The 24176-nt window shown below is 38.7% G+C and overlaps 1 protein-coding gene across 1 annotated transcript in view; it reads right to left on the reverse strand.

Annotated features, from left to right (window-relative positions):
• Window positions 1–699: 699 nt before the first annotated feature.
• The window catches only part of GLDC (glycine decarboxylase), a 47137-nt gene continuing 23660 nt past the window's right edge, over window positions 700–24176 (reverse strand). The window contains exons 5-25 of the mRNA XM_040541819.1: window positions 23772–23849; window positions 22908–23055; window positions 22189–22385; window positions 21110–21206; window positions 20014–20119; window positions 19253–19392; window positions 18485–18565; window positions 17847–17944; window positions 17243–17327; window positions 17118–17159; window positions 15744–15886; window positions 15502–15577; window positions 9262–9387; window positions 8231–8380; window positions 7666–7778; window positions 6889–7030; window positions 5692–5803; window positions 4582–4677; window positions 3226–3398; window positions 2378–2458; window positions 700–1327 (exon numbers count right to left, since the gene is read on the reverse strand). Coding sequence (XP_040397753.1) covers window positions 1184–1327; window positions 2378–2458; window positions 3226–3398; window positions 4582–4677; window positions 5692–5803; window positions 6889–7030; window positions 7666–7778; window positions 8231–8380; window positions 9262–9387; window positions 15502–15577; window positions 15744–15886; window positions 17118–17159; window positions 17243–17327; window positions 17847–17944; window positions 18485–18565; window positions 19253–19392; window positions 20014–20119; window positions 21110–21206; window positions 22189–22385; window positions 22908–23055; window positions 23772–23849 — 2428 coding nt within the window. The 3' untranslated portion in view covers window positions 700–1183. The remainder of the gene's footprint in view (window positions 1328–2377; window positions 2459–3225; window positions 3399–4581; window positions 4678–5691; window positions 5804–6888; window positions 7031–7665; window positions 7779–8230; window positions 8381–9261; window positions 9388–15501; window positions 15578–15743; window positions 15887–17117; window positions 17160–17242; window positions 17328–17846; window positions 17945–18484; window positions 18566–19252; window positions 19393–20013; window positions 20120–21109; window positions 21207–22188; window positions 22386–22907; window positions 23056–23771; window positions 23850–24176) is intronic.

Raw genomic sequence — 24176 nt, forward strand, 5'->3', positions numbered from 1 at the left:
TACAATTGTACCTGCAAAGGTGTGCTCTTTTGCTGTCACATTTACAGTCTGTCTGTGTAACGGGACAGGTAGGTTTATATAAATATGGCTGGGAACCGATTGGAAGATGACCCTGCTTAAGGTTTGCGTTCTGACTACCTTGTAATTGAATATGGCATTACGTGTAGCAGTGGGACTCTGGGCTCAGGCTTCTCTGTCAGCATTCTTGGAGGGCTGGAGCTAAAGTTTTGAATCATTTTTATACAAGCTGCAGACTCACGTGACAAAGCAAGGGAAATTGAATACCTTCTATAAGCCAATATCCAAAATCAGATATTTCAGAAATATGTAAGGAGAATGCTTTTTTAGACAAGATTTAACTCAAGCACTCCTGATGCTTGAGTTATATGGTGAATATATTAGAAAAGTTGCTCCGTGCCTTCTTTGGAATAAGAGGATAGGATTAGAGGGAACTTCAAGGAAAAATTGATGTGATACAGAAAAAAGGTAAGTTTGTTACTGCTCAGTAAAACTAACCATGAAAAAATCACAGATTTATCTCACTGTTAATCTCTGCCAGTATTTTGTTTCAGATAGAATCAGTTTCCACTGTGGCAACTCTGGCAGATAAAAACTTAAGTTTCAGGAGCCTCAGTTCTATACTGCTGTGTTGAACAGAACTATGTAAAAAGTTAAAATCCAGAAAATAATGACACTTAAAATTCTGACCTATTTTATTAGAATACTAACATTGGTAGGTAAAAAAAACAGTATGAAATATTAACATCAGCAATGCTACTGGTAATACGTGAAGTAAATTAAACAATCTACTTCATCTGTTTTTACAAAATATAAACAATTACTATTGCAGTTAATATTTAATTCTATTGCCTTATGCATCTGCATTTTTTCTAATTTTTTTAATGATATTTTCTATGCCACATCACAAATTGAGAGTTAATTGTTAAAACTTTAGCACAAAACAGACAAAATGCTGAATCAAGGCAACTTTAGTCAGCTGCTGTGGAACACACACACTGTTTACATCTAATGTACTGATTATATTTACATTTTAACTAAGCGGTGATTCAATTAACAAATGTGATGATTATCCAAAATATACACAGTATATAAATTCCCTATCAGGTCTGGGAGGAAAAGGCCATCCTGATGGACTCAGAAACTCAGGCAGCTGGAGGCAGTGTTACGAAGACGCTCTCTTCTGTTCCGAGAAGGGAGATTCGTAGGCTTCCATTGGTGGGCAGGTACAAACCAGGTGCTGATCTCCATATATGTCATCGATGCGAGCAATTGTGGGCCAAAACTTGCTCTCAGGTTTCACAAACGGCTAAGTGCAGAACAAAAAGTTGACAGAAATACTTTAATCTTTATGCCAAGCAAATGAGCAAATGTGTATAAATGTAATAGACACTAGAAGATTTAAAAATGATAAATGTTGGAAAAGTGGATTTTAAGTGAAATCAACTCCAATTTATTTTCAATCCCTTAAAGTTAACAAGTATGTATAATAGAGATGGCAGTCAAAAGGCTATTTCCATTTTCAGAAAAGTGCAAGCACATCCTCTAACACAGGCTTGCAAAGAAGCAGTTATCATAAAATAAATGAAAACTATGATGCTTTGAATAACTGGCTAACAGATAAAAAACAAAGAAAAGTGATGGAGACTAACAAGACCCATGCTGTTCAATACAGTTCTAATTTATGTGAAAAATAAAATTAATTAAAATAAAATAAGCTAGCAACTTCACAATTACAGTTAAATAATTCTTTGAAACAGTACGTTAGCAATAAAGCAGGTGCAATTCACTTTCAGATGAGAGGAGTTATATGTGTTTGTTACATGTGTTTAGTTAGCTGTTAGTTATGGAAGCAATTTTACACAATGCTCTGAGGGAATCTGGTATGTCCAGCTCCAGTCTGGCCTTTATTTGTAGCTGGCTCACATTTATGTTGCTTGCCCCATGCTGAGCTTGCAGCTTGTCAAGCTCTCATCTAAGTTCTTTGCAGCAGAGCATTGAGCATCACGATGTGGGACTGTTTTGGGAGGGTCTGGTGCAGAATGTCCAGACTGAAGTGACTAGAGTTCTAACTCACTTCTCAGTAAGAATACCCAATATTTAAATGCTGAGATTTAGAAATTCAAGTTCACACTTCATTAGAGACTTTTTTTTTTTTAAGTTCTTTTCCTTGTCTTGCAAATAAAACTAATAGAACTGCTGTAGAGCTCACACACAAGAACAGAGTAACGGTTGAAAAAAAAAGTCTCTATAGTTTTTGTTTTTACCAAATTAGTTCTTCTGCAACGGATCAGAAAACCTCAGAGCGGAAAGCAAATTAATGTATTACCACATCACTAGTATTCCATGATTTACTCACCAGTGGGAATGCTGCCACTTCTCTGGAATAAGGACGATCCCACTTTGAAGAAGTGACACAGTTTAGAGTATGTGGTGACATCTACAAGCAGAAAGACATGTTTAAGACATGAAGTTGCTGGATTCAATTGAACAAATCAGTATGAAGCCTTCAAATTCACATAACTACTTAGTCACATTACTGTCTAGAGTTTCTCCTCACAATGTATCTCAGGAAAAAAAAGATTTAAAACAGGAAGCAAGTCAGTAGCAAGATATTTATAATTTGTCTAACGATATCACCCAAGGTTTGCACATGCTTCTAGCTTTTCGCTAAATCCTCTCAGTATACAAAAATTTAGTGCAGATTTATAACAGCTGAACAGAACTCGAGCCTATAGCTGTTTTATGCTATAGTTGCTAAAATAATTCATCCAATCTTTATTTTACTGTTAGCTATAACGTAATTTCACTTCCCTTCTTACATAGATAAATAAGCACCTCTTCCTCATTACTTTGACATGGCCCCTGAAATTATAGACAATATGCTTCCTTAAATAACTTCCTCTGCTATGTCAGCAAAGTTTGGGTTTCTTACTGGGGAAAATCAAAATTCAAATTCAGAGAACTGCTAAGGTTTCTAAATAAGTCAAATTTTGAGATATTCACACGGCCCCCCAAACTATGCTAAGGCTTGTTATATTCAACCTCATGATGCTCACTCCAGTTTGCACATTGGTTAATGTTGTATTTAATTGTTATACATGGTTATTTTCTGCGGTACTGAAAGACCAGGAAATGGGCTGAAATGGGTTCACGTAAGTCTCCAAGGTTAAGCTGATGCTGATAACTCTCTCTGCATCATCTTACCTTTAATGGGTTAATCTGAGGGTCCATCCTGCCCTCCTCTATTTCAGCAATTTCCTGTCGAATACTGATCATTGCATCACAAAACCTGTCCAGCTCTGCCTTGTCTTCAGACTCTGTTGGTTCAATCATAAGTGTCCCTGCCACTGGCCAGGACATGGTTGGAGCATGAAAACCTGAAAAAGAAGAAATCAGTCACTGACAGTAGGTTATGAATTAATATATGCATTAATTAGCAAATGATTCAAAAACTTAGCCCTTTCTATAATCTTTACACCAGTGAACATGTGAATTGGTAGTGTACTCACTATAAAGGTAAGACAGACTTTTCAGTCCCGGACTCACAGAACGATTGGAATTGGAAGGGACCTCTGAAGATCATCTAGTCCAATCCCCCTGCCAAGCAGGATCACTTAAAGCACACTGCACAGGATGGCATCCAGGCGGGTTTTGAGTATCACCAGAGGAGGAGACTCCACAACCTCTCTGGGCAACCTGTTCCAGTGCTCTGTCACCCTCACAGTAAAGAGTATTTTCCTCAAGGTATCAAGTATTTTAATTTTTATACATCAAAGGATAATTTATGTTATTTACAATGTAGTTTAAAGTTACACAGCAATAATGAAATGTTCTTAAAATCTGTGCTTTTTATTGTGTTAGTTTTTAGCCATTAAGTATATTACTTCTGTCGAGGGTTACTTCCATTCCCTGCTGCTTAATTCAGTAGAAGTGTTTTGCCCCTTTACCTTTTTATGACAGGCTGAATACCAAAGTGAGATTAGTATAAATTTATGCTCAGGGAAGCAAGGAAAAAAAAAAAAGGTGGTGGTCTCTCATGATTCCTTTAGTGCGCTACTACTAAAGGCAGCCTTACGGCACCTGTGTTTAGGCTGCAGATCAGGTTCTTCAGAGCAAGTGTACAAAAGGCAACCTTGGAGCATCCAGTCCAGGGAAACACTCCTTCCTAAACTGCGCCAGGATAAAAGTGTTTAAATCCTATTATTCTACTTCAAAAGCACTGGTGTTTAGCTTCCGTGAATGTATTTAATGTTGGAACCTTATTCAGGTCTTGGCTCTAATCCATTAGCTCCAATGTCTAAGAGTCATGTAATTGCACATTTGGAGGACAGTTTACAAAGGTGGGGAAGTAGCAGCAGGCTCTTAAGTAGCTGCTACAAATCAATGGATGGAAGAGCTCTCTAAGCTCTCTCTCATCATAAAGATGAGGGGTACTGAGATGATTTTGGCAGATACAGCATCCATAAGCACAGAACCAGAACGTTTGGGGTACCCCTTAGAACAGATATAGGAAGTTCTCACTTAAGCTGCTATTTATTTAAAAATATGTATTTGACTGACCATAATCCTGAAGTCGCTTAGCAAGATCCACAGCTTCAATGTTTGCTGTTTTTTTGAAAGGTCTTGTATCCAAAATGAATTCATGGGCTACATAACCTGTAAACACAAAAGTGTACACCATGTTTACTTGCTTGGAGAATAACCAAGTTATCTACCAAGCAGTATATTTTCAGTGGTTTTGTGGAGAATATGAAAAAGACAAATTTAAAAATTATCCACTTTGGCAAAAACTCAAATCAGAGAAATTAGCAGGTAAGGACTACACAACCCGGTATTTGAACGCTGGCCCTCTAAGTCCCATACAATCTTAAGAAGTTTATTTTGCAAGATCTAGGGAAAGGTAGCCAAAATAGCTCCTATAATTTGTAAGTACTCTGAAAAATAAGTGGATTTGTCAGTGGCTCAACACCATTTGGGTCATAGGCTTTCCCAAATTAGCCATGTACAAGATAGAAAGTTTCATGTTATGTAAGAGAAAAGCACATATTATTGTTATAAAGAGGCTAAATGCTGAAATCCATGATCCTTAAGAATATTGTTCCCTCCAGGACAGGAGAACTGTAGCAGGAAACCAGGATCTAGTTGGAGTTATTTCACGTTGACAAGGGGTTCTCACCTTCCTCACAAAGGAGAATAAGGTATAGAAATGAAGAAAGAATCTATTTATTTTTTCCTCAGAGGATGTGTGCAATGGAAAACATACATCCAAAAATTGCTTTGAGTTCTTGCATTGTTATATGGGATTTGGAGAGATTATGGGAGATTTGGAGACCTAATATTGTTGCTTCTGCCTTTTCTACTGTTTCATTAATTTGCTATTAGACTTCAAGGAGAACAATTTGATGTCAAAGTTTATTCCACCTTCTGTCATCATTTCATCTATTTACAAATAGGCATTTTTCTTCTGCTTCCAATTCTTTGTTTCACTGTGGTACCTCCACAGAAGCTGTGTGGCAGGTTATTTCCTTCCTTGTGAAGTGCATCAGGTGAAGGCTGAGATATAGCTGCCACACAGCATTAAATAAGAACCATACTGCAAGCCAACTTTTACACAGAAGATCATGAAAAAAAGACAGCTTCATAGCAGAAATCAAGTGTTCCAATACTTGCCTCTTACTCCTCTGAAAAGGATTTTGTAGTGCTTCTCCAGCCTCTTTGCCATGTAGTTTGCATTTAATATAGCAATCTCAGAAGCATGTTTAAGACCCTTTGCTCCCATTGTCTGAAAGAGGAATAACATAAAGAAATAGGTCTAAAAACATTCCCAAGCAATCTAAGTGTGTTCTTGTACTGGCAAACATGATAGACAACAGCACATCAATGCATCTGGCTCGTTTATGGCAGTACACTGCTGTTGTACGTTTACACACCGTGCTCACAGAAAAGCACTGGGGGGTGTTACTTTTGAGAAATAGTGGTACACATGGCTTGTTGCCTAATAGCATTTGCTGAAAGTAAACAAGCAAACAACCCAAACCTCTCCTCAAACCAAGCAGCTTTGAAATGAACAGAAAAAGAAAGAGAGCAGAACTCACGAATTTCATCAATGGGTTTCTAACTGTACACACTGCCTGCCACCATCCTTATCCCCAGGGAAAGAGTGCTCAGAGAGCCAACTGAAAGCTGTTTGTGGTGTGTGAACAGCCTGTCCCAGCAGCCCAAACTCTGCTTGCTGCTGTCATGTCACAGATCATACTGTGCATTGACAAAGATCAGAGTCAAATGAACACAGATGCAAGCTTATTCCTCTGTTAAGGCACTGCAAGAGGAAAGTACTGGAAATGAGCTGTGTTTGGCCTTCTTAATACTACATTTTGAAGTTATGCCAAAGCAGCCTTCATGGTAGTCTCTTTAGATGGGACAGTTAGGAAAAATATTTATATTTACCATAATTATATTTAATTTTATATTTTATTTACCATAATAATAATTACCAGCTTTTAAACATAAAAACTTTAATATCAGAGCCAGTGGAGGGGCGAGCCTGACTTCAGCTTTCTTGTATGCTCAGAGTCTACCTGTCTCAAGAATTATTACCAAGAGACAGGATTATTAAGCAGGTTGCATGGATACAACACTACTGCCAACCCTTGTCACATTAGTAATTGCAACAGATGGCAATAGGCAGTTCTACCGGAAACAAGGAGATTCAAAGGATTTAAATAACCTGTGACCATGCAGTCTGTGCAAACAGCTTATAAGAATTGCTCTTAAACCTGTGTATGTGATTCTAGTGGTGGTGGTCCTCAGGCTTGCTGAAACGCAAACAGATCTTCAGGTAATACTCCTTAAAACAAGTCTACGCACCTTGATATACACCCAGGAAATAGGTAATATAGCACTGGAACCCCAAGGTGCAGCACTGACAGTACCCAAAGGACATGCATCCTTATCTGTCTGAATTTTGATGACAGGATGGGTAGGCAAGTAGGGAGCCAGATGTTTCTTCCTAAAACAAACACATTGATGTTAGAATTTAGCTGTGTGTTACCACTCCTGTACATTTTCAGCAGTAGCTTCTCTTCACCTTCCTCCTAAACAGAGTCCACCAGACTTGAGAGTCCACCACTTCTTCAACAGAAAGTATAGGAGTATAACTGGTAACAACAACAGTTTGTAAAATGAGTGCGATCTTCTATCGCAGGATACTCATGCAACTATCCAAAAGATGATGATTTTTGGAAGGACTAGGAATAAATATTAAATGTTTTTTTAAGAATAAAATTAGTCTAGGATAGATTCATGTTCTTCATCCACCACTTCAGTGTTCTGGACTATGTACAATACCAGCCCTCAAAGCCCACAAACTATCTCTGTACTTACTCAAAAGATAGATTGCTGAGCAAGGTCTAGCACACATACTAAAGGGCCAACATGAAAGTTAGGACTTGGGAATACACATGAACTTCACCATTCAACAGATCAGCACAGGATTACCTGGAGAAGGACTGAAGCTTACAAACAGAAATACACCTCTCACATTAACAGTTCTGTATTTAAGTAAACTGCCAACCAAAATTCATTATGGGATTTTGTTTGTTTGTTGATTTATTTTAAAGAAAAAGCTAAGGAAGAGATACCTACACTCCAATTGGTCCCATTCCAGGTCCTCCTCCTCCATGGGGAATGCAAAAGGTTTTGTGAAGGTTTAAGTGAGAGACATCAGAGCCATAATCTCCAGGACGACACAGACCCACCTGTGAAGGGAAAACTGTCTCAAAATACTCTTTACATGCAAACTGATCCCCTGGCATTATAAGACCTGTTACTGCATTCAGAAAAGTACGATGTAAGAGATGTTACATATTTTTTTAATTTTCCTTTAACATGATGCATCACAAACAATTATTGGTACTAATACCATTGTTTTCTTTCCTTTTTTTCTACATGAGGATTTCTTATTCATATCTGAAGAATGCCTTTCACAAAGATTAGGCAGTCTAAGCAATTTTCATTGAACAACTCACACAACTTCCAACATGCTTCAGGACAAACTCAGATAAAAGAGCTCTATCATCATCTAGCTTTCACTACAGGTCTTGGAATCCTCATCTCCCCCCCTCAGTACTGAACTGAGTACTGCTGCGCTATTTTTTTCTAGGGAATGTACATGCCCAATTGTAACACATCTGCCGAGGAGGTCACATACTTGGGCATTCATGTTTGCTCCATCCAGGTAAACCTGGCCTCCATTTTTGTGAATCAGCTCACACACATCCCCGATCTCCTCCTCAAACACACCATTGGTGGAAGGGTACGTGATCATGATGGCTGCCAGGTTCTCTTTGTGTTTGTCCACCTGGAGGCAGGGAGGGAGACAAAGGAAAAGGTCATTTCACTAAGGCTCAAAAGGCTTCTTCAAGACAAGACCTTTACAAAAGCATGTAACTAACGTCATCAGGTGCTTTCTGGGTGAGATGCCCGTCTGTTAGCAGGCAGCCTAAGTCATTTATAGTCAGCAGTAGATACTGGCCTCTTTTCTTCAGCAATACCAATCCGGAAACAGTATTTTCTTAATAGGTCAGAATTTTAATTTGCGGAAAAAAGCATGATATGAAAAGACAAAATAGCCACTCCTCAGAGACCCTAAAACAGGCCAGGTGAAACGCTTACCCTTCAAGGTAATGTGATCCAAAGACCATCCCCTACTTTCAGCAATACAGTTTCACTACTACCATAGAAGCCTGCTCAAATATGTATTTTCAGTAGTGTGTCCTGCTAATCCACTGGATTCCCAGGATTCACCTGCAGCCAATCCACTCAAAAATGTGAAAAAAGTTGCCTAGCAACACCCTCCCTAGCAGAGGTGTCCTTGAATTTCACCAAATGAAGGCTAAAGTGCAGCTTCAAACGCTTCAGTCTCACAAGCATGCTCCATTCATTTCAAATACTAAACATAGATGAAAATGTTCAGCTGTAAAAGAGCCTACTGTGTGGAAAGACTCACTCAGCCACTCCTGCACAAAAGATCCTCAAATTAGAGGAAAGCTCATAAGTGTCACATCTTGTGTGCGAGTGAGAAAAAAAAAAGGAAAGAATTTCTCATTCTTTTCAAGCATGTATTCCCTGTTTTTGCCCTATTTTCTTTCAAAAGAAAATCTGATTTGGCTGCCAAAACTATCACCTGTTAAAGACAGGGAGTGTTCCTGTCCTGAACACTAAAGCTGATTAAATACTCACCATTGCTTTTAAATGGGAGATATCAATGCTTCCATTTTTATCTACTTCAATTGGTTGAATCTTCATCCCTGCCATCTGTGCACTTGCTGGATTTGTACCATGAGCAGATCTAGGAATAAGGCAAACCTTGGAAAGAAAAAGAAATAGGGTCTAAAGTATAGCTAGTTATAAAAATCTTAAAGTATTATGGTCTATGCCCAGCTCCAAATCATTATCAAAGTCTTTAAAAGGAACACTAAGGACAATTTCACCAGCAAATTGCCACTTGCACTGAAGGACGCAACAGTTTTCTTTGAAGAAAATCCATACAGGTAGCAACGTCAAAATACCCCTTAGGAAAACAAAGTTTCATTTGCCATATAAATCACATCTAGGAATGTATTTCCACAACATTATTTCAGAAACATTTAATATTCTTTCCTTCCCTCTCACTTATATTTTTAAGACTAATTACCTTTTTATTTTTACTTATTTGTTTTACAATAATCAAGTAATCAGCATCCAGTTTCAAGTATAGTGACTTGAAAGGAAAAACTAATTCCAGCTTTCCACTATATCTCAACTGACATCCAAAGTGTTTTCTTCTCTATTGTGTTGAAAAGAAAAATTTAGACTGAAATATTCCAGTTATGGATAAGAAGTTTCAGACAGCTACTTACATCCTCTATACAGTTCAGTTACAAAAAGTGGGAGAGAAAAGTGCTTTTCCTTAAATAAATGTTGGTTCTTATCAGTGACAACTAGGAAAATGGAGCTCAGAATGTTTCTAGACATTTACTAGGAACTCCACCTATTCTAAAGTCAATAAATATACCTTCAAGGATTAATTTAACAAAGTTTATTAAGTTACTCAAACTTAGCTGCATTAAATTGCTGGCAGTAAGGTTTTTTGATTGATTGGTTGGTTATTGTTTGATTGGTGTAATGAAGAACTGCATTGTAACCTCTATCTCATGCTCCATGGAGACGTTAAAACAAATGTCAATTACTTTAAACGCTATTTCAATTAAGTAACCACTTGATCTCAGCAGATGGATATTTTCTCTTCTTGCAGTGAAACATCAGTGTTTTATTGTGCAGCTGTGCCAAAAGGGAAGTACAAAGATCCCAGCTCCAGGGGCAGGATGCACTGTGGTACATCTGTGGTAATTTCAATGGTGCAGAAGAAATGTTAAATGAGTTTAGACTGCTACCCAGTCTTGCTGGATTGTATCTGCAGCTGCTGGGTACAGAAGTTTTTGATTAGACAGCAAAGCAGATGTTGTGATCTGTCATTTAATGCAAGTATTATTTTTCCAGGAGAGGGCACCAAAGTCAAATGAGGCTGACTAAAAGAGGTTTGATCAGCTGTTTTACTTTCACAAGCTGCAAACAAACAAACAAAACCCAACTAATCTGTTAGTACACATCCCATCTGCTTTGGAGAGGAAACTACTGAGAACACCTCTAACTTTCTATAACCTGGCCAAAATGTGTGTGAAATGAAGCTGATCTGAACAGGCACAGGCACTAATTCACAGAAAGTGGCAAAGCTGTAGTGTTACGTATTAAACATCAGAGTAGTTCAAATCAGTACAATAGTGATATCTGATAACAGTGACTCTAACCTTAAGTGCTTCAGACCTTCTGTTGACCGTTCATGTATCTGGAGCAAAGATTAGGCTGCCTACCAGCATCAAGCCCTGTCATACAATCGTTCTCTTTTGACTACCACTTTAGCTTTCTAAATGTCTACACAACTCTTTCTTTGCGTTGAGTATATAACAGCCCTCACGATGTGGAATAGAGATAAAAGAATCATTAGTTACTTGTACTTCTTACATCAAAGATGAAAAACTTGACTTTAAAATGGTTTAACAAAAGCATTGCTACATGGCAGGTTGAATAAGTGTTGTAGACAACAGCAGTGCCAGAATTATGTCTCTTCTGTGCAGTTAATCTTGGTATTTCTGAGTGTAGAACAACCACAGACACATGGAGAAGCCCAAGGACCATGCATGGAATAAGAGAAGCAGCAAAGCATACATAGGTAATCAGAAGATAACTAAGAAATACATTTTCAATCTAACTCACTTCCTGCTGAGTTAAAGTACTCATAAAACAAAGCCTATAATTGCAAGAATGGCTGATTTCCAGGAAGCTTGTGGTGATCTGGATTCAGCAAAGTAATAAATAATGAGTTAGTAGTCACTATTCTATTCTAAGCAGTTTTCTCACACAGAGGTGACAGTCTACAGGAGGTTGGGACAACTATCCTTCCATTTTGAGAAGAATTCGTTCCAATGCTGAGTGTAAAATTAAGTTCAAAAAATAAGGATATCATTGCATTAAGGACTTTTTCCACAGAACCACAGAATGGTTGAGGTTGGAAGGTACCTCTGGAGATCATCTAGTCCAACCCCAGCCACTGAAATTCAATTCTATGAGTGTGCGAAAGAGAAATATCTAACTAATCTCAGATTCCCAGGAAGTCTTTGATGTGGTCCCAAAGCCAAAGTTCTTAAACTAATTTTCTGCAGGGTAAGTGGAAAGGTCCACATGGGTAAATACTTTGATAAAATACTGGAATGAAAGAAAAAGGTAAATGGTCAGTTTCTACTGTGGAGAAGGGTCATCGAAATAGGACACTAAATACCTGTGCTGCTTCCCTAGCATTCAACTTGCTCGTAACTAGTTTGGAACAGAGATGAACAGTGAAGTGTCAAATAAAAAATTACCCAGGACACTAAAAAACATGATTGCATAGTTGAGAATAGAACCACAGTACTGAGTAATGGCATGGAAACAAACTATTCTGGACACAGACAAGATAACAAACCTTATCACTACAAAACCTGGACCGTAGTTTTGAAACTCATACCTAAAACCTGTGATTACCATAGCCTTTCCTCCAGGCATCACAGATTGTTCAGAAAGCACCTAAAAAACAATATTAAACTCTTCCTTTCGAATTTTTCAGATAGAACTGTCTGCCATTAAATGTCAAAAAAGAATTATCTTTAAAGAAAACTCCTAAAGAATTTAAAGAAAATTCCATATGGAACTACTAAAGGGTGAGTGAGTCCTGATGATCACTCCTTGTCTCTCCAATAGAAGAATGAAACTTTTGGGTGGTAGCCAGGGAGTCCTGGATGGTAGCCAGGGAGTCCTAGTTGGTGCAATACTGTCATTTGTCCACTGTCACAATATCCATCAACACCAGATGTCCTTCGACCCACAACTGAGAGGCCAGGCAAGGTACACAATTGTCCACTTTAATTTTCAGTGTTCACTGCGGCTACACCAAAAGCCCACCAGTACCTCCTTGGGCCCATAAAGTACCCTCCCATGAGGTAGCCCTATGCCAGGGACCCACACAGCCTGCGGGGCTGCCACAGTAGGATGCTTCTGACACTTTTTCCCTGTTATGTCCACCTTAGCCTCCAATACAGACAATTTTTGACATATCCCTGTCACTCCACAAATCCAGATGGATCCTGCCCTCTCACATCTTGACGGTACATTAGTACACTATGCACTAGTGCCCACCGAAACTTTATAGCCCTCCGGATACAGTGTGCCAGGCCACTGAATGGAATTACAAGCCAGCAAGCTTCGTTGTCCCTTTCCTTCACCTGGCCAGAGGCAGCGGCCCTCTGCTGCTGGCTAGAGCTTCATTCTCTGACTCCTTTGGTGTCAGACCAGAAGAGGATACATTTTCAGCCCTTACTATGTATCTGAGGGATTGACAGTTGTTTTCTGTTGTCTTGGCCTGAACTGGTGCAGTAACCTACTTGGATGACCTCTTCTAAGCAGCTGTCTTCCCCTGCAGTTCAGACACATGGGCTCTTAGCTACAAGGTGGGCACACTGTCCTTCTTCCACCTGTCCTCTCATGTCACACAGGAAGAACCAGATGGTGCCATACAGCAGGCACCTGGGCCTCCATCTCCATCTGGCAGGTGGAGGCTGACTCCCTGGGGCACCCTGACAACCCAGATGCTGCCTGTGATGAGAAGGAAGGACAGGAATTCTTCTTGAAACACTAGAGTCAGCAGGACAGTCTCTTCACTGTTGGTGTCTCAAGGTGTGGCTAGTCCATCATTATCAGGGTGCTGGTGTACAACACCAGTGCATTTTTCACAGGTCTCCTCCACATTGCCCTTGTGTACTGGAAGCAATCCAGATCTTCATGGAACTGGATGTTCTCCAGGTGAGTGTAGACCACCTTCACCACTAATTCTCTTAGATTCTGAACAGCTTCCTCTGCAGTGGTCCATTTGCCTCCGTAAATGACAATATTAACCCTGAGGGAACTCATTGCCTTCACAATCAACAGGAACTGCCTCTGGAGGCTGTGGATTATCACTTCTCTTAAGATTTCTTTGTAGATTCCCCAACCCCTGGCAAGGGATCCCAACTGCTGGGCTTCTCTCCCCTCAGTTGCTGACTGTCAGCCCCAGCAACCAGGGCAGCAATATGCTCACCTGACTGGCAGCCATTATTTTTCCGCAAATCTCAAAGATTGCTCAAGATTAGGAACTGTATGTTTTCCCTCTACTGACTTCTATCACTTCTTCCTCCTGTTCCCTTGCCAAAAGGCTGGCTTCCTGATCAGACCCTTCCTCCTCCCTTATTAATTGATGGTACAGACCTGTTGACCTCCACTTCCAGTGTTTCTTTTTGACTACTGGTGTGATTACTGTAATTGGGGCTTGGATCCCTGTCTGAATCTTAGTGCCCTCAGATGTAGCAGCCTGCGTTTCCCTGCTGCTCTGATGGTGCTAGTCAGAGGCTTGATAGGCACAGACCAAGTCCCAGAACTGTGCTAGGAGCTGCTGGAAATGGGACGGCATGCCTGTTCAGTTTTAAAATCCCAAGTTATCAGAGGCGATAGCAGCACCAAGCACCCGGCCAAATCCTCCCACACACAACGCCACCGATGGTTCAGACTTCTTGGGGTATATTTCTCTGTCACCTCAAGAAGTTGTTCACTCTTACACCAGCACCGGACAAGGTTCCACACGCACAATAACAAATCAACAACGCTAAATAATGGGATCAAACACCTGACATAAGGATGTACAAAAAAAAAATTCAGGAGCCCATGCAAGAAAGATGGACAGGTCAGCCTCAGAGGAGAAAAGGGAGGTGTAATCCCTCATCCTCTCCACAAGATAGCTCACTCAGCACAGGAACAGCATCATTCCAGGGACATATGCCAGCCCAAGCACATGGCCATTGCTTTTATCAAAATGTTCCCAGGTACAGCAAAATAAAAGTGACAAGCAGCACAGCAAACTGCAAGGTCTGAAAACAGCCATTAAAAAGCCCTGGACTCTAATATACAGTAAAGCAAGCAAGCTCTGAGACCTTAGGAGCCTTCCAATAAACAAATTGGCATGCTCAGATCAAAACAATAATTACCTTACCTCCACGTTGGGCACCAAAAAGTTCTGTGGTGTGTTGACTTGGCCAATAGCCAAACACCCACACAGCTGCTCACTCACTCCCCTCTCCCGTGGGACAAGGAAAACAGAGGTAAGGTGAGAAGATGCATGGACTGAGATAAAGATAATTTAATAGGGAAAAGAAAAGCTGTGTGCACAGGCAAACCAAAAGGCAGAATTCACTCTTTACTTTCCATCAGCAGGCATATCTTTAGCCAATTCCCAAAAAGCAGGGCCTCAGCATCTTTTCTCAGTTGCTTGGGAAGAAAAATGCCATAACCACAAACTTGACCCTTCACCTTCCTTTGCCTGAGCTTTTATTATTGGATATGACGTTATATGGTGTGGAATATCCCCTTGTCTGTTGGAGTCAGCTCTCCTGGCTTTGTACCCTCCCAGCTTCTTGTCCACCCCTAGCCTACTCACCTGGAGAAGGGGTGCAGGGCAGAGTGGGACAGAGAGAGAGCCTTGACACTCTGTAGGCAGTAGACAAAACACTGGTGTGTTATAGTCAAAACACAGCACCATATGGGCTGCTGTGAAGAAAGTTAATTCCATCCTAACCAGACTCAGTGAAGAGCCAGGCCATTTGATGAAGTCTCCTTTCCTCATTCCCACTGCCTTTACAGTCGAATAAGACTTAAGATGATACACATGGCGTGTGAGGGAAGTAGGGAATACCAAATGCTTGTCACGGATAAGGATAACACAACCTAGTTTCTTCTGTCCTGTGTGAGTCTTAGTTGCTGAACCAACTCTCCTGTCTACACTTTCCACCCAAAGTTCTTCCCAATACAAGTGTTGACACTTACACTTCGATGACGTTCTCCTTTTGCATTTAAATAAGCTTTGATTGCAGCCAAACCTGCATACTCTCCTTGGGCTCCACTGCAAGAGAAACACAAAGACTGTTACGGAAGCACACGAACTAGAATGGACTAGCACTCACTTGAAGCTTCAGAATTTCTCTGCCAGTTTTGTCTTGCATATTTTCCTTAGAGGTAAGCTTTTGGAGTCCATGTAAAAAAGTAAATGTTCAGAAAAAAAATCCTACCTGTTTGGTTGGAAGGAGATTTTGTCATAACCAGTAATCTCACACAAGTCCTTCTCTAAGTCCTTGAAAAGCTGCTGATACCCTTGGGCTTGATCCAAGGGCACAAAGGGGTGGATGTTGGCAAATTCCTTCCATGAAATAGGCTACGAAAAAAAAAAAAAAAAAAGCATGAGCTGTAAATTCTGAAGATAACTCTGTTTTGTTGTTAAACTCTATGAAGGAAAGAAGCTGCCCTGTGTTCAAATACAGACCGAATACTTCTTGTGTAGCAATACAAGTTCCCAACTGCTGTGAACGATGATTTCCAATAACATATTTTTAACATTTAGAAGATGTTTAAAACCCTTAGTTTTTCCTTTTTGGTCACTTACACTTATGTACAACTGTGCAATGACAGGGCAAAAAGAAAGGAGTCATAAAACAGTACATAACATTGTTTGACACAGTTTTGTTGCTTTCCATTTTAATACACAAATTAAAAAGAAGTGAAGGGTAAGGACATACGTAGAAGAGATTAAGAGAAAGGGGACATAAGAAATCTAGCAAACGAGCAGCAACAGGGGGAGAGTGAAGAGGATCAAAAACCATTCAGCATTCAAGGCTAGCTAAGGCTATGCTTCAGTTGATATCTGCTGTTAAAGATGAAGATACCCAAAGACTCCAGCTCCTCACCTCAGGAAAAATAAAACTCTCCTAAGAAACAGTAAATTGTCAAAGAGGCAAGAATTGCTTCTTTTCATGTTTCTGAGGATTTTACTGTAAGATTTGTAAAGCATCTAGAAGCTAGGTCCTGCAACACCACACAAGGGAACAGGGCTGTGATACATAGAATCATAGAATGTCCCAAATTGGAAGGGACCCATAAGGATCACCGAGTCCAACTCCTGGCACCACACAGGTCTACTCAGAAATTCAGACCATACAACTGAGAGCATAGTCCAAATGCTTCTTAAACTCCAGCAGGCTTGGTGCTGTGACTACATCCCAGGGGACCCTGTTCCACTGCATGACCACCCTCTCAGTGAAGAACCTCTTCCTGATATCCAGCCTGAACCTCCCCTGTCACAGCTTGACTTCATTCCCTCGGACCCTAATACCTAATTCAAAAAAGTATTTTCCTATTTTTTTTCCAAATGTAGCCTTCAAAGCCAATCTCCTCATTTTGCTGCATTCCTTCCATGCTTCTTAAAGCTTTTTTTACTAGCAGTGGACAAAGTCAATGCCATTAGTGACTTCTGAAACTGCTTCCTCAGCTGCAGGAAGCAGTTTCAAGACTCAGACCAAAACCACCCTCTACCTCTAATGTCTACAGTGACACTGGCTACATGATTTATGCATGTGGGTTTCAAGTAAGACAGTATTACTGCAACTTACTGCAAGTTCAGCTGAACTATTGAGCTTCATTGTACAGGACCCCTAAAATAGAAACACATTTGTCAGTACATATCAAAATACATAAATACATAACTATTTTTTTTCTCTTTTTGGTAAATACTTACCAAAGGAATCATGCTGTGAACAAGGGAAATATCTTTGTTTTCTAATCTCTTCATGTACCGTACGATATTTGTTTCGGAGTGATAGCTGGAGGACACAAAATGCAGTGTTAAGGCAAGCAGACTGGCTCTACCACCTAGTTGATCTGTACTCTAGCACAGGAAAAGCCATAAAAAAAAAGAATTAAGACTGAGCAGTGGTAAGAGTAGCCTTCCACTTTTAATTGTTAGTATTTATTAGGTACTTATTTCAAATCATAACTTTATGCTTGCTAAGAGCAATGTGGATGGAAAACTATTATCATTTGCTCCAAAATGCTATCACCAGATGTGGTAAGTAGGGGTTCAAGTAAGCCTACCAATACTATGTCCTCAAATAATTGCTTGTACAGTGTACCAGACTAATGAAAACATACATACCTCATGTGACCATGAGTACAACTTTGATAATTTAAAAGTTGTATAAAAAAGCTACTAAACAGATTTCAGACTAACCAGTGACTGAATACAGATGCAAAACTGTCCTCATCTGACCCTCAGTACAAATTTTGACAGGAGATACTATTACATTCCATTAAAATATCAAATTTACAGCAATTTCACAAACCTGTTGAAAACCTGATGGGTCAAGAATTTGGAAGTTCTCTTAAATGGGGTGCTAAGGATGCCTTTGGTTTCCTCGCCCATACCTTCAGCAATTAGTTCCTTTGACACACAAAAAAAATTGAAGTCAAATATTTTCATAGTCACTTTTGATCAGAATTAACTTATACTAGCAGCTTACCACCAGCTTTAGTTAGTTCTTTAGGTAAAAGCACTTTATTAGCATACATATTTTATGTATCTAGCATATCAACAATATCATATTAAAACTGGTATAGAAGTGTCAGTAGTCCTTGTCTTGAAAGTAGTGCTGCTAGTTGTTAACTATATGCAAATAAAATTCCAGTGGTAGTGAAGCAACTGACCATATCTTATAGCCTTCAAAAGGTAAGTAACAGACTAAACGCAGGGTGTCTAAGCTGACCAAAAGAATTCAGTATCATAACCAGAGAACGGCATTATTCAGTTACATAAATCACTGTCATTTTATCCTGCTTCTTTCTGTAAGACAGCATTTGAAATTGCCAATAATTAACAAACACGCCATACAGACACCCACTATCCCGAAGTACAGTTTTACTTTTCACTGAATTTCTGAAACATTCAGATTAAGTTCATGCATGTGGTCTGTTGTCTACTTACAGCTGAAGACTCACAACCAAAAATCCATAATATGTCATCTAGGTCTTTCTCGTTTACAGTTTCGTCAAGTGATACTCCAAGCTACAGATAAAAGAAACAGTAATTACTCAAAGTTCTCATTTCCAGAGACATACTGTATTTGTTCTTGTTAAGAAAAAGTGTTCCAGAAACACCAGTGAAAAAAACACAAGACAACACCCAATTACATGCAAATGTCATGTCATTTTATGCAATAGATACATACATTTTATTTACATATAATTTCCTGTCTTTCCCTTTCTAAACTATCCAAGGTGACTTCATTCCTGACATTACTAAGTGTTTTCCATTTAACAGAGAAATCTCCCATTTTGCTAGACTGCTCTTTCCCCCAGTCCCATTTTAAAGAATATACTGGAGTTTGTGAAGTACTTAGGGCCTACCAAAATGCAGTTTAGATTTCGATCTTTGTCTTCAAATACTGCCAAAGGACCTGAATTTTGGAGGTCATTTTGCATGTCATTGCTAAGTTTATTAAGGGCTATACTCAGCCCTTAGTGGCATACTTAAATAATTAGATAACCTTTTAAAATAAGCATAAATGAAAATATAGTAAGTTTTAATTATTAAAAAAAGAAAACTTGATTCTTTATATTATCTTTATAATTGATATATCTGAGCAAATTACAGTAAATATTTAATAATTCTATTCTGTTTAGCACATTATGAATAGAAACAATGCAAAAAAGTAATGATATAATATTTAGGAAAGGTTATGGAGTTGCTTACTCTGCCATCACTATAAATGCGAAAATTTATCTTTCTAAGAGCTGCCCTGTCCAAAACCTCTTTGACTGAGCATCCACACGTGACTGTCAAAGTATCAAAGAACAGATCATGGTGCAGTTTATGACCAGCTCTCCTGAGACCTACAAAAAACAGTAAGTTAATTCTATTAGATGCTGTACAAAAGTATTATTGCTTACAAAGTACTTGCATAGCAACACTACATCTATCTCACAAGTAAATGTTTTTACACAATAAAGTGAGATATTCCCCTTGTGTACAGAGCAGTGAAATCATCAGCTTTTTAGAGAAATATCACTGTGCATGAAACACGTCTAAATCAGATTCAGACCTAATTAATAACTGAATCTACAGAAGATCTTTCTGATGAGTCAGGTTTGTAATATATACTGCAGAAGAACCGGTATATGAATGGTACAAGCACAAAATCTCAAGACCAGAAAGAAAAATCTTGCTACACAAATGGATACTAATTTTGGTTTTAATGGTTTTTGCCATAAAGTTTAGACGCTTAATGATTTTCACAAGTGGCAAGCGGTCTTCCAGCTGAGCTTGCAAACAAAGCATGGATAACTGTAGTGATCCCTCCCCAACTCCCAGCGTTCCAGTTCTGCATAGCTCCTTCTGACAGCAATGATAATCATGCCAGTTAAAAAAAAAAAAAAAAAAACACACAAAAAAAGTTTCTTATTTAAGAAAATGTAAGGATTTAGGAACAGTGTCTGCAATCATTAAACACTCACCTTCAGCCAGGATTAAAGTAGCATTGTGTACCCGTCTTGCAATATCCCTTAATCCATCAGACCCATGGTAGACACCAAACATGGCTGCCATATTAGCCAGAAGTGCCTACAATCCAAATACAGGTTAGTATTTTTTTATTAACAAATATTACTTCATGTTAATTTAGCACAAAGTTTCTTTAGTACCCAGGAAAACCACGTCTTCAGCTGATGTAATACTTTTATTATATACTGTCCAAAAAATAAAAGGTGAGAGAGACAAAATGTATTCACAAAACTGTAGACACTGATTATGAACTCAATGCCCTTTGAAATTTAACTGTGTCAGTAATTAACATGAGCTTAAATTCAATTACCGCTACAAAGAAGTTTGAAGAATTGCAAGTAAAACTAGGCTTGTAAAAAAAATCATTGTTTAATATTGCTATAAAAAAAAAATGAAACATCTCATAAATACTAAATAATCAGTTAATAATAACAATCCCTCCTTACAACAAGGCACAACATTGAACAATACATTGATAGAAATAGAATACGTTTATAAACTTGTTCAGATGAAAGTTGGTGGAGGCATGTTGAAAATAACTATTTCAGATAATTGCTGATTTAATCATGGTATTTTACTGTAAAGAGAGCTTTTGGACAGTGTAGTGTTTTTGTATCAAATCACATGTTCAAATTGTCATGACTTATATGTTTGTCTAAATACTTTTTGAATTTCAAAATGGATTCTTTTATTTATTTATTTTTGCCTTGAATGGGTAATCTTGGATGATTAGAGACAGATTTTCTAAATAAATTCATTTGGAACACAGCATTACTCAGTGAAGTTCACCCTGTGGGACAGATGGACTCATTCAGAACTAGGGCCTTTTTTTTTTTAAAGGAAACAGATGTTAATATACCTTCTTTTCAAGAATGGTTCAATTTTTTCAACAGATTTGAAACATATACGCAAGCAAGCATATTTCAACTTTCTTTTTCTAGTAAAAACTCTCAGAAGTAAAGCTAACTCAAAGTACCGTGGTGTTAGGACGACAACCATACGGTTCCATTCATTCATTTTCAATATTAAAAGCAAAGCATGACAAGTTACCTGCGCTGTGCAGATGTTGCTTGTAGCTTTATCTCTCCTGATATGCTGCTCTCGTGTCTGTAAAGCCAGTCGGTAAACTTCCTTTCCATTTGCATCTCTGTCACAAATGAAAATGTTGTTTCTGTTACTTCAAAATGACAGCAAATTAAGAGATCAAGCTCTATGCATGTTAACTTTGACTGTCCTCAGAACAGTGCCGGATGGAATAAATAGACATCAAACAGAGAGACTAAGGTCTCTAGCTTTCTGTTTACATCATGACTGGCAAATCTGTCCAGTCAAGTATAGTGCACAGCAAGTTTTCTAAGCATGCTACACCAAAACTTGGTATTTGCCTTAAAGTGCCACAAATCATTCAACTGTTTTAACTGAATATAACCTGTAACTTATTTTGCGCACTGGTAAGGAACCATCTTTTCTAATGATACCCAGTAAGAGCATGCAGAGTTTGTATATAAAAATAACCTGCCCAACAAAGCTGTATGAGATAACTGAAAGGGCTATGCCCAGTCCGTCCTTCAAAAGGTCCTTTTGTAGGGCTCCTAACACACTGAAACTGGAGAAGTAAGAGGCAGTCTAATGTCCTTTACGACAGTGAAAACCTTCAGAACAGCTTCAAAAGGAAAAGGATGAACTCTATACATATATATAAATCTATATATGTACACATGTGGGGTTGTGAATGGCTAGACTACTTCCTTCAATTCACTGTATTTTCTACTTCTTCCTACCTATGTTTTTGATGACGATGTCAGAGAAGGAGCTATTACAGTACAGAATAGGCAGAATAACTTAGTTTGCAAAGTCTCATGCCATCACAATTAATCCTCTCTGCTGTGTAGGTTATTTCTTCACCCTAAATGGCAGCAAGCACTTCAGGCAGGTCACATCATCATTCTACACAAATGCAATTCTCTTCCTAAAAATTGAAGCCAATCATTGCTCTTCTAGTTTTCAACAAAAAAGGTGTTAGTTACAATGAGATGGTCAGATGTTATTCATACCGACTGTGCAAGATGGTTCACAGATGTTTCATGCGGGTCTTTCCTAAAGAGATGAAAGCTGAGGGGAGCACTTACCTTGTGACACCAACCATCCTGCCCGGCATCATTCTCACTAGGTTTTCCTTGACAGCGAAGAATGCTGCATGGGGTCCCCCATAGCAGAGTGGCACACCAAATCTCTGGGAGCTACCCAGGACAACATCTACCCCAAACTCCCCAGGAGGCTTCAGAATACAGAGAGCCAGAAGATCAGTAGCACAGCAGGCAAGAGTCTGAGAAGAGAAGTGCACAGAGCAGTCAGCCTCTTCTCTGAAGGAATGGTGTTTCCATGGGAGCTGGGTTTGAACAAGGTACACTTTCAAACAATTTCATATCTCTTGCACAGCACTGAAGTGTAATGGTAACCTTCACACAGTATCTCATGTAACAGTTTCTACACCTATGGCTGTTTTATGCATCAGAGTGAAATCTAATGATTGACAGGACAATGGGGTGACAGGACGAGGGGGAATGGGCTAAAGTTGCGCCAGGGGAGGTTTAGGTTGGATATTAGGAAGAACTTCTTTACTGAAAGGGTTGCTAGGCATTGGAATGGGCTGCCCAGGGAAGTGGTTGAGTCACCATCCCTGGGGGGTCTTTAAAAGACGTTTAGATGTTGAGCTTAGTGATATGGTTTAGTGAAGGACTTGTTAGTGTTAGGTCAGAGGTTGGACTAGGTGATCTTGGAGGTCTCTTCCAACCTAGACCATTCTGTGATTTTGTGATTCTAATGAGACAAGTAACATTTGTTTTACCCCATTCTGATGAGCTCTTTCAACAAGTTCAGAAAAGTCTTCCACCTTCCCCTCAGTGTCTGGATACTGAAATAATACTCCGCTGACATCCTTTCCACTGAAATCCATTTCATGGGGTAATTTGAGCTCAGTAATAACACCTGTATAACTGGAAAACAAAACCATGTACAATAAAATGTATTCAAACCATTACCTGCCTTGAAGTGATATTTAATATGATGTTTTCATGGACTTAGAACATTCTTTTCTTTAACATGCAAAGAACTGAAGCTGCTTGGCATCACTAAACACTGAGACTGTTTCATGTCATGGTATATAGTACTGCAGAATAACTGCATTTGATATCATCATCAAATATGCAGCAGAGAAGAGCAGAGGATGCCTAACCTATTTGATATCAACATCTTCCTGCTTTAATTAGCAAGTTTAACTTCAAGAACCAAGTAATATTTTTAGAAGACGGTTACCTCAAGCTATAAACTTAAAATGGATTTATCTTTCATTAAAAGAGAAGTTTTACTATCTAGGCTTAGTCATTTCTAAATTAAGTTACATCTAATAAAGGATGACCAGACTGAATTCAAAAACCAAATGTACGTATTTTCACAAAAAGTTAAGCAAAAAATTAAACATTTTGTTGTTATCATATGTTTAGTCTCCTTTTAAAGATCTTGAATTACTTCACAGTAATATTTGAATGGAAAATTAGAAGCAATGCCAAATGTTAACAGATTTCTGCTTCCATTTTGCTAAGAAAGCATAGTCCTATATTCCAAGCATGTTAAGTATAGAGTGAAGACGTGTAGGTGAAAAGTGATTCAATGTAAGTGAAAATATATGGTAGAAAATGGAGAGTAACATTACTTGGCTCTAGTTTGGACCACTGCTATAGTCTGAGGGTGGCATCGGGAATCTAGATAGAACTTCCTCCTTTTGTTGTGCCTGTTACAAAGAAAAGGGAAAAAAAGAAGAGATACATGTTAAGAATGTATTATTTTCCATGGAAGTAAAATTAATTGGTTTTATAAATGTGAGTTTTTTTAAAGTAAAAACACAGTTGTAAATTTGGGTTATCATAACTAGGTAAGTATGTGATTCAATGAGTATTCTAGTCAATTTAGAACAACAAAGTTCATTGCAGATACTCAACTGAGATTCATATATGACAAAAATTAAGAGTGGCTACCAAACAGAATCAGGAGCCAACTAAAACAGCTGCAAGAATGCCTCTTGTCCTGGTTTCAGCTAGGATAGTTTTCCTCCTGGTAG

The sequence above is a fragment of the Cygnus olor genome, chromosome Z (genome assembly GCF_009769625.2).
Source record: "Cygnus olor isolate bCygOlo1 chromosome Z, bCygOlo1.pri.v2, whole genome shotgun sequence".
Taxonomy (NCBI): domain Eukaryota; kingdom Metazoa; phylum Chordata; class Aves; order Anseriformes; family Anatidae; genus Cygnus; species Cygnus olor.